Below are 13,477 nucleotides of genomic sequence, written 5' to 3' on the forward strand. Positions count from 1 at the left end.
ATGCTTGTGTGGTGGGCACAACCAATATTGTTAGTGTCAAAAAAAAAGAGAAAGAAACTGTGTCCAAGTTTTGCTTTACTTTGGTACTTATTCGTCTATGCATGCTTGTGTATGTTATAGGGCCGTGTGGATGACAACATTGAAACAATCAGAAAGAGGTTCAAAGTCTTTGTTGAGTCTAGTTTACCTGTTATCAACCATTATGACTCGCTGGGAAAGGTTCGAAAGGTAAGCAAGTCATTGTTTGCTTAGCAGTCTTATATATACCTTTCTTCTTGATGTGCAGTGCAAGAGGAAGTAGACAACGCAAGTACATGGTAATGCATTGATTTTGCAGATCGCTGCTGCAAGATCAAGAGAGGAGGTGTTTGCGTCCATACAACCCCTTTTTATTCCCTTTACGAAATCCAATGCTTAGGTATGGTGTGCCTTTTTTATTTCCTCAATGTCTAGTAGAAAGGGGTGATGTATTTGGGGGATGGATAGACCCGTATATTTGTAGTAGCCTAATCATGTAGCAGGATTGAATCCATGGGCTTACCCTTTTTTTCTCAATGGCTTTTGATATCCAACTTGCAACTGGAGAGAGGCAGTCTGACAAATCTTTTTGCTTCTTAAGAAGCTTTTTAGGCCTTGTGGTGGAGAGACTGCGATTGCAATGGTCGGAGGGAGATGTTAAAACCAAGCACTTGTTGAGGTTCTCCCCCTTGCCTAGTGGTGACAATGGACATACATCCATTACCTCTAGCTTCAATCACTTCTCAGATACTTTACCAATTGGGCATAGTTCTACTCGAGGACACATATCCCCAATGTCCTCGCTCCCTAGGTTTTCCCTCTTAGGTACCTGCATCTGAAAGGTTTTCTTATTACAAGTAAACTGTGGGGCTTCGGGCCAATGCCTTGAATCCGTTACTGTTAAGTAAGGATGGATTCTAACCTAAAGAAGGATTCTATCATAGCCCATCAAACAGAGCCACCAAAATCTAGGAAAACATGAGAATTTGAATGAACACGAGAAGTTAAAAGTAGAGTTTTGTGTCTAGATTTTGAATTCTATTTGGCCAAATTTAATTGGTGAATGCTTGTTGTGTCAGGTTTTGCGGACATCAATGTCGGGAACAGCTTCATTAATGTGTGAAAACATGGACTGAAATTTTTTATAATCCAAAGATCCTCATTCTTTCACAATTAGCACGGGACATTTAAATAGGAATATGAAGAGTATTAGGTAGAAGTAAATGGTACTCATGTAGAACTTTTATCCTTCAATCAAAGGAGTCCGTAAAACCCAACCCTACTTTTAAGAAAAAAAACATGTGCCTCTGGATATGGAATTGGCAAAGTTGTGCGCTTCTGAATGGAATTGTATTGGATAGCAAAGCATGAATATATGCATCATATATGCTTCGATCCATTGAGAGAGAGAGAGAGAGAGAGAGATCTTTGCAAAGACTGCAAGGGTCTGTGAGATCAATGCAATATGTGAATGTAGATGGATGGATCATGCTCCTCATTAACTTAATGCACTTGTCTCCCAATAGAAAAGAAAACGATGAAGATTCTGTTTCTCTGTCACTCTGTACGTGTGTTTCTGAGAGGAATATGTGTGTATCTTCCCTCGCTGTTTGCACGTTTATTGTTTGCTGCAGAATGTGTGTTCTCCTCTAGCTTATTGGGTGTGCATTAATTCAAGCTTTAATTAGGCAATTTTATGCGCATTAACCAGTTCTTGGAAAGAAATAGCTAAGGAGTGCTTGGTTGCTGTAGGTCATTGATCTTAATTCAACCAATGTGATGAAACAAAAACGAAAACCCTTAATGCATTGTCAATCCTCAAGTATCATGGCATCGTTAGAAACCCACTCTCTTTTAACACACTCATTTCAAATCAGAGTCTCATGTTGATTAAAGGATGTAGACCTACAAAAGGGAGTCTTTTGATGAAATCTTTTGCTAATGTTTAGTCAAAATGGCCACCTCTAATCATGTATAAGGTGATAATGCATCCACATGAAGTCTCTAAGATGCCTTCTGACGTGCCATTCATGTGTACCAACATAGAGGAAGAAAATGTGATGCGAGATGGGGATTTATTGCAGATAAGACAATCTCCACTTGCTTGATTGGTGTATTTGTCGTCTTTAAACGGAAGACAAGTAGGTCACCCATGGGTTGCTGTGGCATGAAGCTTTTGCTTGAATGTACATGTGCAAGTGTAGTGAAGAAGATAATCACCAACTGAGATGTGGTATTTGTGAAGACACTACACTCAGTGGTGGACACAGGTCCATCCACTCTTATCATCAGCCGAGGAAATAATCCACCTTGAGCCCAATCCACTAGCAACCAAATTTTCTCTTATGAGGAGGAGGAGATGTGATGTTTGTGGAGCAGCCACATTGGAGGAGATAGGTCCATCCGCTCTATCATCAACTAGAGAAATAATCCACGATGAGCCCAATCCATTAGTCAATTTTCCTCTTAAGGAGGAGTTTTTCAGAGGACGAAGACTCACACACTATGCTAGCCTATTGTTGCACCACACAGAAGTGGGCAAAACAACTCTTTGATGAGTGCAGCCTAGTACTTGAGATACTTGAATCTTTAGCGCGGATGGACCTCATAGATCAATGTGAATAGAGTAGCAAAGGAGCATATGATCTCATTGTCAACATGGCTTTGATGGTGGCTAAGATACTGAGAACAGTGAAGGAGCCAACCACCTTGAATGAAGGCTTAGCACATCCAAAGTGGAAAGTCACGATGCAGTCTGAGTATGACATCATCATAAAGAACAATACTTGTTGGCAGCTAGTTGATCGACCATCGAATAGAAAGGTAATTGGTACCAAATGGGTTTGGAAAGCTAAGCATAAGGCTGATGGTTCACTTGAAAAATACAAAGCTAGGTTGGTTGCACAAAGATTTTCACAAGTGGAGGACTTCAAATTTACTGAAAACTTTGCTCCCACAACTTGCATGATAACTATTAGGGCATTACTTACCTTGGCTACTCATAAACAGTGGCCAATTTTCACATGGATGTAATCAACATTTCTGAATTAACATCTCAAGGAGGAGGTATATGTTGCTTAGCCACCAAGTTTTGAGATGTCTAGATCAAAAATGAATTTTACAAGCTGAAGAAGGTATTATACAAGCTCAAATAGGCCCCAGGGGCATGGTATCATAGGATAGACTAATTTTTTAAAAAGACTGGGTTTACTAGAAGTGCTTTTGATGCTTAGCTTATATGTTCTAACAAGGCATGGTAAGATTGCTTTGGCTGTTCTATATGTAGATGACTTAAACATCACAAGTGACAATGAAGAAATGATTCAAAAGATAATGGATATGCTAAGTTGTGAGTTTGAGATAACAGACTTGGGTCTTATGCATTTCTGTTTGGGGATTGAGGTCTTGTAGGAGTCAGACAAAATCTTTATATTGTAGCACAAGTATCCTTGGGAGATTCTCATAGCATTTGGGATGATTGATTGTAACCTATGCTAATGCCTATGGAGGTGAACGTGAAGTTTTTTGCAGAAGATTCTTCACCATTAGTAGACATTAGGAAGTACAAGAAGCTGGTGGGGAGTTTAATTTTTCTCACTAATGCTAGGCTTGATATCAGTTTCACAAGTTTTCCAATAAGCCATGAGAGAGTCACTAGACATAAAAGCAAGGGATGTGAGGACTTGAGTATATCAGAGATACTCTTAAGTATGACATCACTTATAATGCATGTGACAGTCTTATGGATTATTGTGATTCAGATTGGACAAGAGATTGTGATTCCATGAAATGAGTTTCTGGATATTGTGTTTCGCTTGGTTCCAGTGCTTCTTGAACCAGCAAGAAGCAGTCTATAGTGGCACTTTCTTCTATAGAAGCTGAGTACAAGGTAGCTTGTTTTCTTGCTTATGAAGTAGGATAGCTAAGGAGAAATTTAGTGGACATGGAAGTTCAGATTAGTGGGGCTATAACCTTATAATGTGATAACCAGAGTTACATGGCTATTGCCAAGAACCCTATGTTTCATGCTCGAACAAAGCACATTGAGATTCATTATCATTATGTGCAAGAGTTGATTGAGGATGAGATAATGGAGTTGGAGTATTGTTCTACGGACCAAAATTGTGTGTTGACATCTTTACAGAGGCTCTTAGGAAGGATCAGCTGACTTGGCATCTTTATCAACGTGGCATTGGGCCAAAAACATAATCTATCTTTGGACAGGCATTGAGGGGGAGTGTTAACATGCACTTAATACCTACCTCTCAGCATATATCTCACATCGTTATATTTGGTACACATTTGTAAAGGCTCCCATTATGAGGAGAAGCCATTGGTGTAAGTGTCTTTGGTGGGAATCTTGACTTAGACACCAATGGAAGAAAAAGTTACTTGTATACATCTAGCCCTTGTTCACACTTGGGTGCCCAAAAACTTATAGTGAGCTAGGTCATTAGTCATACGTTCTCATTATAATATGTAACATTTTATAGTACCATTCATGACACTTATTACAAGCCATCTCTCATGTGTAGACAAGAGATGCTTAGGGGCTAGTTGATTCGGCAGGTAAGTTGTTACACACTCCTTAGCGGATTTTGACTTCCATGATCACTGCCATGTTGTCTTAATCAGTCAACACCCTTTGTGGGATGTAGGTTAGCGCGTAGTTCGGCACCGTAACCCGGCTTTCAGTTCATCCCGCATTGCCAATTCTACTTACCAAAATTGGCCCACTTGGAGATCCCATTCCGCACTGGGTGCAACAGAGCAACCCTGGCCACTTACCTATTTAGATTTTGAGAATAGGTCGAGGGTATTTCACCCCCGATGCCTCTAATCATTTGCTTTACCCAATAAAACTGTGCCAACTATCCTGAGGGAAACTTCGGAGGGAACTAGCTACTAGATGGTTCGATTAGTATTTCGTCCTTATACCCAAGTTTGACGAACATGGTAATAATGGAAACCATAATACGAGCAAAACAAGGGCCAGATGTATATAAGTAACTTTTTCTTCCATCAGTGTCTAAGTCAGGGTTCCCACCTTGTTCACACTTGGGTGCCCAAAAACTTATAATGAGCTAGGTCATTAGTCATATGTTCTCATAATATGTAACATTTTATAGTACCATTCATGACACTTATTACAAGCCATCTCTCATGTGTAGACAAGAGATGCTTAGGGCCTAGCTGATTCGTCAGGTGAGTTGTTACACGCTCCTTAGCAGATTTCGACTTCCATGGCCACCGTCCTGTTATCTTAATCAATCAACACCCTTTGTGGGATCTAGGTTAGCGCATAGTTCGGCACCGTAACCCGGCTTTTGGTTCATCCCGCATCGCCAGTTCTGCTTACCAAAACTGGCCCACTTGGAGCTCCCATTCCACACTGGGGCTCAACAAAGCAACCTCGACCACTTACCTATTTAGATTTTGAGAATAGATTGAGGGTGTTTCACCCCCGATGCCTCTAATCATTCACTTTACCTGATAAAGCTGTGCCAACTATCATGAGGGAAACTTCGAAGGGAACCAGCTACTAGATGGTTCGATTAGTATTTTGCCCCTATACCCAAGTCTGACGAATGGGTAATAATGGAAACCATAATACGAGCAGAACAAGGGCCAGATGTATATAAGTAACTTTTTCTTCCATCGGTGTCTAAGTCAGGATTCCCACCTTGTTTTCACACTTGGGTACCAAAAAAACTTATAGTGAGCGAGGTCATTAGTCGTATGTTCTCATAATATGTAACATTTTATAGTACCATTCATGACACTTATTACAAGCCATCTCTCATGTGTAGACAAGAGATGCTTAGGGGCTAGTTGATTTGGCAGGTGAGTTGTTGTCACTTAAGCCCAAAGCAATTATGGCAAGTGTTTTCTCATCCCTTGCAATCCATGTGGCCTCACGATCCCTTATGTAAGGTTTCTTTTCTCTCCTACTTGTAATATTCCATAAACCCTTCTTCATTAGTGTGAACTTAATCACAAGAAGAGGAGCTGTTAGAAATGGGACATTCACAACTTGAACCTATGGAGATTAAATTTCCAATTCTTGAACTTGATCCTAATCTAAATCTTCCTAGAATAAAGATTGGGATTGAAGTGTTTATGTCAATCAAAATTATACAATATAAAATTTATTTGTGGCATGAACTCAATCTCATGACCATTGATACAAATGGGACCTTCACAACCTGAACCCATGGAGCTCAAATCTCTAGTTCTTGAACTTGAACTTGATCTAAGTCTTCCTAGAATAAAGATTAGGATTGAAGTGTTCATGTTAATGAAAATGATACAACCTCAAATTTACTTGTGCCATGAACACAAATTTACTTATGGTGTGAATACAATCTCATGACCTTTAGTTTGTAGAAATTATTTAGCCAACCTACACTACAAGCTCATCCTAAGTGGATTCCCTTCACAAATAGACATGAACATGCGATGTTTGGGGTAGGAATGTAGATAAGCAACAACCAGCATGGGGATACTTAGCTTACTTCTAAGCATGGTTTCCCCATGACCTCCGATCTCCTAAGCCTCCCTCTTGCTGTCAACAAGAGTTTTGCTATGCCTCCTTACACAGACACACCTCGCTCACTCTCTACACCCTCTCTCACAAAGCATAAAGATGCATGTGTACTAAGAGCAAACAAGTATCTCCTCTCAATTCTCTCTCTCTTTCTCACATACAAGAGCAAGAGAGCAAGGAGAAGACAAAAGCTCAATAGCCACAAAGGGAGATTGTGTCTTTGCATTATGAGAAAATGTCTTATATACATTTTGCCCTTATTCACACTTGGGCATCAAAATTTTAAGGAACAACTAGTTAAGCTTGATTATGAACAACTTTCCTCATAATAATTACAACTTTTATAGTGCCTTTTCATGACACTTATTTCTACTCCCATATGTGGTCGGGAGTGCTTAGTTCCTTTTCATGATACTTATTGCTACTCTCGTATGTGGTAGAGAGAATTTTTGTTAACCCCAAAATGGACTAACACCATTACTAGCCTATCCCGTGGAGTAGATTTTATGATAATTCATCCATGCTCATGTCCTTAACTATCAAGAAAATAACCCGAGGCTTTGGATATGAAATCTTGTGCACAAATCTAAGCTAAGTGGATGCACCTGATTACACTCATGATGATGAAAGATTAACACTAATAAGCTTAGAATCAAGTTTAATTAGGTTACAAGATTGAGAATTGTATTCATAGAAATACTTGAGAGCTTTCTTGTTTCATTTCTTGAAAATAACTTCTTTTATATCATGGAGGTACACCTCTTACAAATGTTCTCATGTGGGATAATGTCCAAGTCTGATGTGGCTACATGCTCCTGATCCTTTACTCATGCCTTACCCTTACCCTGTGCTTAATGGCACCACAAATCGTAACACCCTCCCCCCCTTGGTGTCATGATGTATAGGCTACTACAATGTGGTTTGATGTGAGTTACAAAACATCCATCACCCCCCCTTACTGCAACATGCTACTTAGGTTGGTCAAGTGTGGTATTATAATATGTCATCACCCCTATGGGTGCATAAGTTGCTACTCTCTCAGGTGGTCAAGTGTGATTTTGATATATAAAAAAAGAATACGTCTACTCATTTTGTGACCTTTTACAACCATGGGCTAAGGTGGCGAGGCTTGTCGATGTATTTTTGGTTTTAGAGAGATCTTCATTCGGGTCTTCTCTTTGCTTTTGATGCAGACTCCATGTAGTTGGATTCTTGGTTCTTCAGTCTATGTTTCTCTTCTTTGTGCCCGAGTTTATTACAATGTCCACATTTTGGCTTTTGTTTGAGTTTACACTTACTTTTGAAGTGGCATGTCCTTCTGCAGTAATAGTATTCTTTTGTGCCCTTGTTGTTGATGTAGATTGCTTGTTCCCTTATGGTTCCTTGTGTTCCATTCTTTAGCCGCTTCTCTTCTTCAAGTAAGGATGAAATGCAACCCTCAAATGTTGGTTCATGTAAATTCTTTAGAGTGGTCACTATTGCACCATATTCCTTAGGCATGCTTTTTAGAAGTATAGTAAGTGCATCGTTTTCACCTATCATTACATCAATGCCATCTATCTGGGTCACGATGATTTCATTTTCCTTATGAATTGTGCTAGTGACTCGTTAAATTTTATCTCTAAGCCATAAAATTCTATTTTCAAATGGATTTTGTGAGTGTTGGCCTTGGAACCAAATATTAAATTTAACTCATTCCATGCTTGTTTTGCCATGGTTTTGGAATCAATGTATAAGGTTGGTCCTAACTGCAATCCGATTAATGATAATGCTTGTTCATCTTTTACATTTCAATCCTCAATGGATTAGTGGGTGCATTCTCTTTAATTTATTTCCATACCTTCTTGTGCATGAGAAGATACATCACTTGTGTGGCCCAAGTGTCAAACCCTTCCCCAGAGGACTTCTCAACATTTTTGGTAGTGCCTGATGCCATTACAAAGGTCTTACTGGAGTTACTCTCTATAATGCTACTTACAAATTGGCAATGTAGTGAAATTTTAAGTGCAAACACACACAATGATATGATTTGAATTCATGTGAGAGTTTGCAAGTGCCAAATACAATCCCCTCTTATGAGTTACAACATCAATTTCTATTGAGGAGTTAATTGATTGCTAATTCCTAGATTATGTCTTAGTTATAGAGATTAACAGGGTTGATTAACAGAGGATTCAATTGAGAAATTTTAAGAGGTTTTTTATGGGGATTTTTGGATAGCTCTCTTGCCCTTAATGAGAGGAAGTGGCACAAGTAAGATCTCTACCTCAAACAACCTCTATCTTTCCAGATCTTCCCTACAATAATAGACAACTAGTTTTTGTGGAGTATAGCAAACACAATCAACCATTTGCCACAAGATTTAGTTTATAGACACCTTATAGCATGTAGAACACACACCTAAGAGATCTTGTCCTAATTTGTTGAAGTACACCCAATGCACAGAGAAAAAGATTAGTCGTATTAAAACTGATGAAATCAGGCAGCATGATGCGAATTTGGCAAAACCCTCTAGTGAAGTAGGTTTCCTAGGTAAGGGAGAGATGTGGTTTTAAGAGGGATTTGTAAGTAGTGGAAAGAATTAGCAATGGCAAGCTTATGAATTTTGCACCACAAGGAGGTGAAGAGATAAGATTGGGATTAACTCTCTTAATAAAGTGATTAGGAGCTAATGAACTGAGGGAAGATCAATGGAATTTTGCACCACAAGGAGGTGAAGAGATAAGATTAGGATTAACTCTCTTAATAAAGTGATTAGGAGCTAATGAGCTGAGGGAAGATTAATGGAATACTAATGAGAGTGCTCAAGGGAAAAAGGGAGGCTTTGATACAATGTGAAGAAACATGAGTACCCCAGGCTTTGGCTATGGAAGCATGTGCACAAATCAAAGCTAAGGTGGATACAACCTAATTACACTCACACTGATGAAAATTAACACTAATAAGATTAGACTCAAGTTCAATTAGGTTACAAGATTGAGACTTGTACTCATAGAAAGACGTGAGAACTTTCTTATTTCATTGCTTGAAAATTACCCCTTTTATATGAGGGAGGTACACCTCTTACAAATGTTCGCATGTCGGATAATGTCCAAGTGTGATGTGGTTGCATGGTCCTAATCTTGGTCCTCTACTCATTCCTTACCCTTACCCTATGCTCAATGGAACCACAAATATCAACATTAACTCTAGGACTCTTGTTGGTGCTAGATGGGCTTCTTTACTGCAAAGGCTTCATATGATGATGTGTCCCCTATCTCTTGGTTTGGGTGGATGACTTCTACATCCTTATCTTACAGATCATCTCTACCAAGTCTATTGCATCACAAAAACACTCATCTTATCGTTAAAATTGTTTACTAGGTCTATTACCTCATAGCAACTTTCATCAAAGATGTTGTATCTAAACCTGTAGAGGAGCTGTAGAGATGGCCATGAATCCTCTTACTCTTAAGATTGATTATAAAAATAATTAATGAGTAACAAACCATAAGTATAATCAATGAATGATAAATCATAAATTAATCAATGAGTGATAAATCATAAATTAATCAATGAGCGATAAATTATACAGTCTTCCGCGTGAGGACGAGGGGTTACATCTTATATGGAGATACTTGGTTCTAGAAATGTAATCATGCATTCTCCCCTTCCTCTTCCTCTTAAGGTTGTAGATCTGTGCAATAAGGCTCCACCACTGTCTCCATTAGGTCATGATAATCCCACAATGAAGATGTGTCTTAAGAGCTCATAACTTACCTTTTCAAGTGGATTTAGTGTCCTAAACCACTAGCCTTCTTTTTCTTCAAGTCAAAGAAGGCCAATGGTTTACGAAAAATTCTAAATGGACAAAGGCTTGGTGGGATCATCAAACTTACCCATGGCTTCGCAAACTTGATCAAATATTTCTAGCTATAGAATGGAATGTCCATCAAATTTGGTGCTTTAAACCATTGGCCTTCTTTTCCTTCAAGGCAAAGAAGGCCAATGGTTTAGGGAAAAGTCCAAATAAACAGAGGCTTGGTGTGATCGTCAATCCTATCCATGGCTTCACAAACTTGATCAAACTTTTCTAGGTATTGAATGGAATGTCTAGTTCCATCAATTTTGGTCATCATCCTTGAGATGTGGATTGGCTTTTTTTTTTGTCCAATTCTAAGCCTCTATGTAGTACTATGCTTGTAACAATCCCCCTTCCCATTTCAAATGCCATCTTGAGCATGTCTTCAGCATATCCACATGTGGTGGAATGTAAGGGAATGGTTGTGTAAAACCTTCTATCTTAAGGCTTGGTGTTTCTTGCCCCATGGATTTAGATTGTGCTTCCAATGGCACTTGTAATATATTGGCCTAGCTTTGATGTTTTAGGCTTACTATGGATGAGGACATATTATGTGATTACTCTTGTGGATCCCTTGGGTTTGGTGTTTTCTTGCCTCATGGGTTTAGATTGTACTTCTCAATGGCATTCTTACAATGGCACTTGTTATATACTAGCATGACTTTGATATTACAAGCTTACTATGTGGATGAGGACATGTTATGTGATTTCTTCTATGGAATCCTTGGGTGAGGTAGTTTTTGTCATTGGGTCTTTACCCTTTCCCATGTTCCATGTTTCTTATCCAAACAAAGAGAAATTAATACTTGTCTTATGTGGTGAAGAAGCCTTTATAATGGGCTCCTATAGAAAGTGGGACTCTTGCACTTGTTTTACTGTGTGTGCTTACTAATAACTATTGTGTGTTTTGTGGAATGCTTATCCCTAATGGTATAGAAAAAGAAACATTTCTTGATTACCATAACTTTAGGTTGTTATGTTGCTTGGCCATGGCCAGCTAAACCCAGCTCAGGATTCAACACCTAATTTTTGAAACATTATGGCGTTTAATAGGGCACTTCCCGAGGGAGCAAATTTTAAGGTTCCTAGTCCTACTCCCACTCCTTCATAGGAGCTTCACCCAATAGAGCAGTTTAATGCCCCTTTTACAAAGTTAGTGGTGTTGTTTAGCCACTTGGTGAATCTAGCCTCGAAGGAGCAACCCTTGTTTCTAGGGGTTTCCTTGTGTTGCTCCTCTGCTCATGTCTACATTTAATTGGCTCATTTCTTCCCAAAAATCCTCGCTTGAAGGAGTCTTGCCTTCTTAATTAGTGACGAGCACTATGTTGAGTACTTGTCATTTCTTAGGAATGAAGGCTTGGTAAGTATGAGAAGGTGTGGTTTGATGTGCTACTGTATTATCATTTCCAAGAATTAGTCCAAATCAAGTTCACATTAAAGGGTTCACCTTGTGGTGAAACGATCACTAGTGCTTCTTGAAACAGGTCTAAATATGAATTTAAACACATTTATTTTTTAAAGTTTATGTTTTTTGCTTTTTTATTTTTTATTTCATACTAGGCTCACATCTCTAATCTCACTCCTATAGACTCACATCTATAGGCTCACATGTTCATACGTGTGGGCTCACTCATGTAGACTCACGTCTAGTAGTAAACTCGTACCTTCTTTGTATAAAGTAGACTAACACGTTTTGGTGGGCTAGACTCACATCATGCCTAGTGGTCTCATGCTTCTAGGCTCACGTCTCTAGGCTTATATCTCACAAATTTAGGCTCGAATGTAGATGCATGCATGTAGACTCATGTATGTAAGATCTTGTTGTTTTTTTAATGAAATAGGTTTACAAATTTGATTTTTGTGAAATAGGTCTACTTGGATATAGATTTTTATGAAATAGGCCTATGATAGGGTTGGTGAGAGAAATTATTGGGTAATAATTATACTTAATATCCCAATAATTATACTTATTAAGAATAATTATACTTGGGTTAATAATTATACCTAATGTCTCAATAATTATACTTATTAAAAAATAAGTATTAATGTACCAATAGCTATAAAGAACAGTAATTTTCTTGGAAATTATAGTTGGTATAGATTGTATGACAAGAAAATCTTCATAGACCATGAGTATACAAGTCTTCAAGGCACTTTTAAATAGTTGGTACAATATTAGTATATCTACCTCTAGACTCATGTTTGCTGACTCGCGCCTTAAGACTCATGGTTCACAACTCCAGACTCACGTCTCATAATAATAAGGGCTTACATCTCTAGCTCAAGTGTGTTGATTGATGCCTTTTTTCACGAAACTATGGCTTATGTCTCTGAACTTGAGAGATGGTTTGGCTTGGTTTTTTTAGTTTTTTTTCAATTTTTTTGGACTTGATGGGAGTTGAACATGCTTCTAAGCTACTAATTTCAACAATGCATAAAAAATATAAAGTGCATGAATTCACTCTAATCCACACCTAATGCAGCTCAAAGCTTATGTTTTCGAAGTGGATTCCACCCCTAATCACAATTTCATTAAAGCCTTATGGACTTCGAAATCATACAAAAGGCCAATAAAATCAAGGTTTCTCCTTCCACGATACGTAACTAGAATGGCAAAGACCAATCCTTCTAAGGTATGCAACTAGAATGCAAAGAAGCTTCAAAACCCAAAAAAGAAACAACAAAACTAACGCATCCAAATCTCCAAAATTGTATATTTTTCGAAGTTTACCCCTCTAATTAACATCTAGGAATATTGGGTGATCCTAATAGCCTGCAAAATTAACTTTTATACAAGTGACTAGTTTTCACACTAGGTCAGCTAAGACTTGAAAATGGTCTAGGCACTATTACTAGTCTGAAGCAAGTATGTACACAAAGTTCTTAAACTTCCCCTATTTGAGATAACCTCATGGTAAGGCTCCTTTATATGTTCTAGTATTGTCTTATAAAAGATAGGTGCTCGATCGAGCAGGTAAGATAGCAAAGCAAGGATGCGAAGTGGTTTAATAATGACTATTACATTTTTCTTTTTTCTATGTGCTTTAATTTTTGCTTTGGATGTGAGAGTG

At 38.4% G+C, this 13,477-nt stretch overlaps 1 protein-coding gene across 1 annotated transcript in view; it reads left to right on the forward strand.

The window, feature by feature from the left end:
• The window catches only part of LOC147621137 (UMP-CMP kinase 3-like), a 10,719-nt gene extending 9,336 nt beyond the window's left edge, over positions 1–1,383 (forward strand). Inside the window, exons 8-10 of the mRNA XM_086823870.1 lie at positions 121–228; positions 338–418; positions 1,098–1,383. Of these exons, the coding sequence (XP_086679996.1) occupies positions 121–228; positions 338–418 (189 nt within the window). The 3' untranslated portion in view covers positions 1,098–1,383. The remainder of the gene's footprint in view (positions 1–120; positions 229–337; positions 419–1,097) is intronic.
• Positions 1,384–13,477: the final 12,094 nt, after the last annotated feature.

This window comes from Cibotium barometz, chromosome 30 (assembly GCF_041138505.1).
Source record: "Cibotium barometz isolate CiBa-2024 chromosome 30, ASM4113850v1, whole genome shotgun sequence".
NCBI lineage: Eukaryota > Viridiplantae > Streptophyta > Polypodiopsida > Cyatheales > Cibotiaceae > Cibotium > Cibotium barometz.